Raw genomic sequence first — 6173 nt, forward strand, 5'->3', positions numbered from 1 at the left:
TTTTTTTGTCTCGCTTTTCAGTCATTGCTCATCCATTATAATCTGCGACCTCATGTTTGGTCACAGCAAGCCCCACACTCTTTACAACCCATCCATAGGAAATAATGTATTCCATTGATGCTGGGTTGTCGTAATAGTAATACACTTTACTATCATTGAAAGCAACACAAACGGAAAATAAAGTAAGGATTTCTGCAAACACGTCTCGAAAAGTAGAAGTCCCTGAGTAAACTATAGTAAAATACTCTTTCTGCTTACATCCTGCTACATCTGGTTCAACGTTAGTGTTATGGTTTTCTCCCCTTAATTTTGTAATCTAGGTAAAGTAAAGAGGTCACTGTTATTTACATTGACAGCCAGTTTTTAGTACAAGTGAGTAGCTTTAGGAAAATAATATAATAAGATATTTTTAAAATTGTATTTTCCTTTTTAGTAAATTATAAAAACCTTCAAGAGTAATATTTCTTTACTGATACGGTATATTTTGTTGTATAGCTACTAATATGTAATAAATATTTCTGTTACCTATGATTCAACTCAATGTTTGTGTGAATAAAGAGGTTGTTAACCTGGCAATGCAGGACACGTTCAAGTTTGTTTGTTCACACACAGGAGAGTTCTAATTCACTTTTCCAATCGTCTTACTTTTAGATAGTGAAAATTGGAAACAGTAAATAAACAATTTTTAGTACATTTAGTTGATTTAGTGTCTTTCTAAATCAGGTTAGTGATCCTTTTGAATAGGAGGTATCATGGTACATTTTATTGTGATTTCTCTAGTGTAATCAACCCTTTTATTAGGAAATACTTTCAATGAGCATCCACTAAGTATTTGCAGGCTGCTACTTTACTACTTGTTATCGATAATTGATAGAAATTGTTATTTCGTCTTACCTACAAATTGTCAGTTATTGCCGTTGCTGTTTAATAGTTGACATCTAGATCTAGGCTTGTTATTGCAGGAATTCGGTAACGAGCGACGACAATGAAACAGAGTAGAAGAGCGGGTTAGGGGTTAGATCTTATCTAGGTTAGGAACGGTTAAGGTCTCTTCTTTATTTTGTGTTTGTTTGGTCTTGGTTGCTAGTGGTAGCTCTTTACTTTTACTTTTACGGAAGTCAGAATCCTTCCCTTGTTGTTATACGATGATGGTAAACAGTCGAACCTGTCATGACAGAATATATCTTGTCAGCCCTTGATGAACTCCTCCTAATATCTATTATTGTTATGGCCACCTCTATTCTCACCCGGAGTGAGAATAGTGCAGGCAGGCGAGTCTTGTGGCTAGCCTAGCCTATTCTCACCAGGTGCGCGTTCACCAAATTTTGCGTTCACCCTAAACCACAGAATTCTACACTGTGATAACAGAAAAATTGTAGAATTCTATGCCGTGAACAAACGTTCCATTACAACTGTAGCCTACTAAAAGCGTACAATTTTGTCTGTGGGCAGTGGAGAGAGAGAGAGGAGTAGCGTGAGAATTTCCGGGCAAAACAAAATGGCGACCCGCGTAGTTCGGCTCGATTCGAAAAGTTAAATAGCCGTAGCATCTTTGTAGACAACCAAATTAATTTACTTTTGTGTTTTAACATCATTTTTTAACTTTGTTTTGGTCAATTTGATCGTCCACACCGATAGACAGTATTCAGAAAGAGACAGAGACAGAGAGAAGAGGGGAGGAGTTGATCTTGCGAGAACTTCCGGGCGGGTGAGAATAGCCACTTTCTATTGTTATCATCAAAGATCGTGGAAACCTCTCAGGGAAACAAGGGAAGGCGGGAAGGAAGTCGGAAGAGGCTAGCCGTACTTAAGTACGGCTAGCCACTTCGACAGGGGAAAATGCACTGTTGCCTACCTACACAGCAGCCTACACACACATTGTATTACTTGGCGGAAGGAGTTCCGCGGAGGGCCTCATGATCAACAACGCACAAAAGCAAATATTTTTAGCGGGACAGCGGGGTGTACAAACCTTAACCCTGACTCTTATAATGTGGACCATGTCACAATAAGTGCTAGCCCTCTGAGGAACTCTTAACATATATTACTGAACTTGCTTTTGATATTTTCACTTCATGTCTAAACACAAGTGTATGGAGTTCAAAGGTATGTTGAATTATTTGTTTGGGTTTTTTTTAATTTCATTTTTGAGTGTTAATTTTTTGTATTGATCATCTTTACAGCTGTACCCTCCCTGTGTTCCCCCTTGACTTATCCAGCAGTGAATGCTGTGACTTGTGCTGAGGGCTAGGTCGTTTTGGGAAAGTTGCCATCATGTCTACGGCAGGTGCTATCCCTGTGAGGAATGAGAAGGGTATGTATCTTTTTATCTGCTGCGGTAGGCATTATTTGTTCACATTTTGTTGTGCTTATAAGGGGATGGCTTTGTTTGGGTTTGTATGGGGAACAGGGGTGTAAAGGGTTGGAATAAACTTTCACCCTCCATTCGGAACTCTTTCTTGAAATGTAGAGCCTATCTGCATGCATAATGTGTTCTTTGAGACTACAATGTAATGGCTCTCTCTTTGTGTTCTCTGTTAGCACATTTTGTGACACAGTGATTTGTCTCTTTTACTGATCTTGAGACTATACAATGATGTTATGTCTCTCTGTTATTGCATTTTGAGAATGTCATAAGGTCTCTATCTGTAAATGTTCTTTGAGACTGTTATTATGTATGGTCTGTCTAGAAGTGTGCTTTGAGTCTCTGATCTGGTCCTGCTTGCATTCTTTGAGATTTTCATGTAATGTCTTGATATTGTTCATTGAGACTATAATTTCTATCTTTTGAGATTTTTGAATATTGGTGTTTATTTGCCCCCATTTAGATTAATTCAAGGTCTATGTGTTAGTGTTGTTTGAGACTATTGTGTGAGTTCAGTGACCCTTTTACGAATATAAATGTGGTCCAAATGTTTGTATTCATTCATACATAAGTGTGGTCTATCTTTTTTTGTTTGCTTATCTTCTATCTCTTGTCTTTTGTGTTGATTGTAAATGTTTCCGTTGGTATTTGCGGGTGCTCTGGTGTGGTTTGCTCCTTCTTTCCTATCAAACAACTATCGTCCTGATCTCTCCTGCTTCTTTTTTATGTTTGTTTATATGACCGTATTGTGTTGCAAGTGCTGTAAAACTCTTACTAAAACAAATGTTTCCATAGAGGAATGACTCAACACTGAGATTCGCTCTAATAGTGTGCTGAGCATTTTATTTCCTAGACATTCATTGCTGTGGACATATTTGGAGTAAAACTATTATAAATAACTTTGTTGACGTATTTGGTGTACAGTTTTTTTAATTGATGTGTGATGATCCTTTTAGGGGAGATCACCATGGAGAAGGTGAAGGTCACCAGATACATGAGGGGTCAGAGGCCGGAGTTTGCCCCAGACAGCAGCAGCGATGAGGATGAAGAGTTGGAGGTCGGAGCTGGCTTCCAGGCTGGAAGAGGACGGATGGCTGTGCTGGAAGAGAAAGCGGAGGAGATGGAGGAAGAAGAGGATGGACAGAAGGAAATAATGGACCGGAGGTTGAAGCGCCTACAGCAGAGAGAACAGCAGCAAAGCGATGGAGACGATGAGGATGAGGAAGAGGATAGGTAGGTGACTTGTTGCTGGGGAATGTTCAGTTTGAATTGTTTGCTAAAGTGTCATAATAAGGGAACTGGGTGAGGAATAGGGGGGCCGGTGGACAAGATAGAGCTAGCTTTCTTAATGTGTCATGGCACTACTGGAAACACTTAGGATTTTTTTGTTTACCGTTGAGCTCCTAGGGATTTATCCTGATGCTTGCCAAAAAAAAACCTGATAGAGGGAGGTAATCTTCTTTAAAAATCCTATGTTTTTAAAAAATTCATTAAGACAAGATTTATCTTCAAAATGATCGGGGGTGGGGAATGCTATTATATTAGGAAAAGAATACTGCTTCGAACTAGCCAGTGTCTGCTGCGGTACAGTACGAGCTAGCTATTTATTTCTCCCATTATAGTTGTGACTATCAGGTTTTCTTTCATTACCCGTCATTTTTGTCAAATTAAAAAATAAACAACTCCTCTAGTGACTGAAAAATACGGCGTCACTTTAGACGGAGAAATTAACTTCCAACATGTTTTTATTGTACCTGTGTATGTTGAGCTTGATAGTCGAAGCAGACGTTGTGCTGTTGAAACTAAAGAGGTGAGCAGAGTAATACTGATTCCCTGTTAAGACTTCTCTGTTGACATCCACCCCTTGGCGCTCATATTATGATCTTATGCAGTTGCGAGCGTGTAATACCTCTACTAAAACTAAGTACCTTTTTGTGTGTTGTACCTCTGTATGTTGAGCTTGTACCTCTGTATGTTGTACCTGCGTATGTTGAGCTTAAACCTGTGTATGTTGAGCTTAAACCTGTTGTACCTGTGTATGTTGAGCTTAAACCTGTGTGTGTTGTACCTGTGTATGTTGAGCTTAAACCTGTGTGTGTTGTACCTGTGTATGTTGAGCTTAAACCTGTGTGTTGAGTTTATACCTGTGTATGTTGAGCTTGTTCCTGTGTATGTTGAGCTTGTACCTGTGTATGGTTTAATGTGTGTATGTTGAACTTGTACCTGTGTATGTTGAACTTGTACCTGTGTATGTTGAGCTTGTACCTGTGTATGTTGAACTTGTACCTGTGTATGTTGAGCTTGTACCTGTGTATGTTGAGCTTGTACCTGTGTATGTTGAACTTGTACCTGTGTGTGTTGAGCCTGTACCTGTGTATGTTGAGCTTGTACCTGTGTGTGTTGAGCTTGTACCTGTGTGTGCTTTAATGTGTGTATGTTGAGCCTGTACCTGTGTATGTTGAGCTTGTTCCTGTGTATGTTGAGCTTGTACCTGTGTGTGTTGAGCTTTAATGTGTGTATGTTGAGCTTTTACCTGTGTATGTTGAGCTTTTACCTGTGTATGTTGAGATTGTACCTGTGTATGGTTTCAGTGAGATGCGTAAAATGGCCCGGGTAGCTCGTCACCGTCGGGAAGTTGTTGAGCCTGAGGTCATTGCGGAGGGGTCAGAGGACGAGGACGAGGATCGGCCTGTGAGAAGGAGAAGAGCAGAAGAAAGCAGCGAAGGAGAAGAGGAGGAGGAGGAAGAGGAAGAGTTGGATGAAGAGGTTAGTGTGGATATGTTGAAGTGTTTCCCTCTTTTGGGGGAGGGGGTCAATCCTTCCTGAAATCATTTTGACTGAAGGAGTGGCCTTGGTTTACCGAGGTTTCTTGATAATGGTACACCTTAATGGCTGTTCACTTGGACTCTAGAAAGGCCTTTTTTAATGCGGAGGTGCTAATTTTCCAAATAAATCCAGGTTGGTATTTTTAGATAACTGGATCGATAACAACATTAAAATTATATGGGTAATACACTTTGTATATTATAAATCGTCTTGATACAGGATACATTAAACAGTGGTCCATAAGTTTTGAGTCCCCGTGTGTACGTTTTCAAGGGGTAAAAATAATTGGACGATTTTCTTTCATAGCCAGTTAGCACAGTTTGTATTTCTTGTTTTGAAATAAGTGTGATGTGACTTTTAATTCAGAATCCGAACTTACAGTTGAATCTGTTCCAAATGTACTGTGTATAAGCCAATCATTTGTAAAAAAAAACAGCCGCTTCCCACTTCTTCCTTTGTGTATTCTTTACATTATAATGACACTACATAAAACAACCACTTTTCTCCTCGACAGTGGGTAGCCATCTTAGACAATTTCTACTGTGGATGGTTGGCGGGTGCTCTGGTGGGGTTTGCTTCTTCTTTCCTATCAAACATCTATCGTCCTTATCTCCCCTCCTTCTTTTTTGTGTTTGTTATTCTCTTGTAACACTTCTAATCTTCGGCACGTATATGACCTTATTGTGTTGCAAGTGCCATAAGACACTTACTATAACTAAAAAGCAGTTTTTAAAAGACACATGCAAATATATAACAAATGAGTGTGGCTACATACCATGTGTAGTAATAGCCCACTGATGTCATATCATAGTGTTACGTACATATTCCTCTTTCCTGCTACCATTTCTGAAAATTTGTGTTGGGGGTTTGCTCCTTCTTCCATATCAAATATCTATAGTCCTTATCTCCTCTTTTGTGTGTGTATGTGTGTGTTTGTTACTCTCTTGTATCACCTCTAAACTTCAAAGCTTATTTTATATAT

The 6173-nt window shown here is 39.3% G+C and overlaps 1 protein-coding gene across 1 annotated transcript in view; it reads left to right on the plus strand.

The window, feature by feature from the left end:
• Positions 1–587: 587 nt before the first annotated feature.
• The window catches only part of LOC101847592 (microfibrillar-associated protein 1), a gene marked incomplete in the record, with an annotated part of 15614 nt that continues 10028 nt past the window's right edge, over positions 588–6173 (plus strand). Inside the window, 4 exon segments of the mRNA XM_013084565.2 lie at positions 588–723; positions 2184–2314; positions 3322–3598; positions 4957–5131. Of these exon segments, the coding sequence (XP_012940019.1) occupies positions 2275–2314; positions 3322–3598; positions 4957–5131 (492 nt within the window).

This window comes from Aplysia californica, unplaced genomic scaffold, assembly GCF_000002075.1.
Source record: "Aplysia californica isolate F4 #8 unplaced genomic scaffold, AplCal3.0 scaffold00302, whole genome shotgun sequence".
Taxonomy (NCBI): Eukaryota; Metazoa; Mollusca; class Gastropoda; order Aplysiida; family Aplysiidae; genus Aplysia; species Aplysia californica.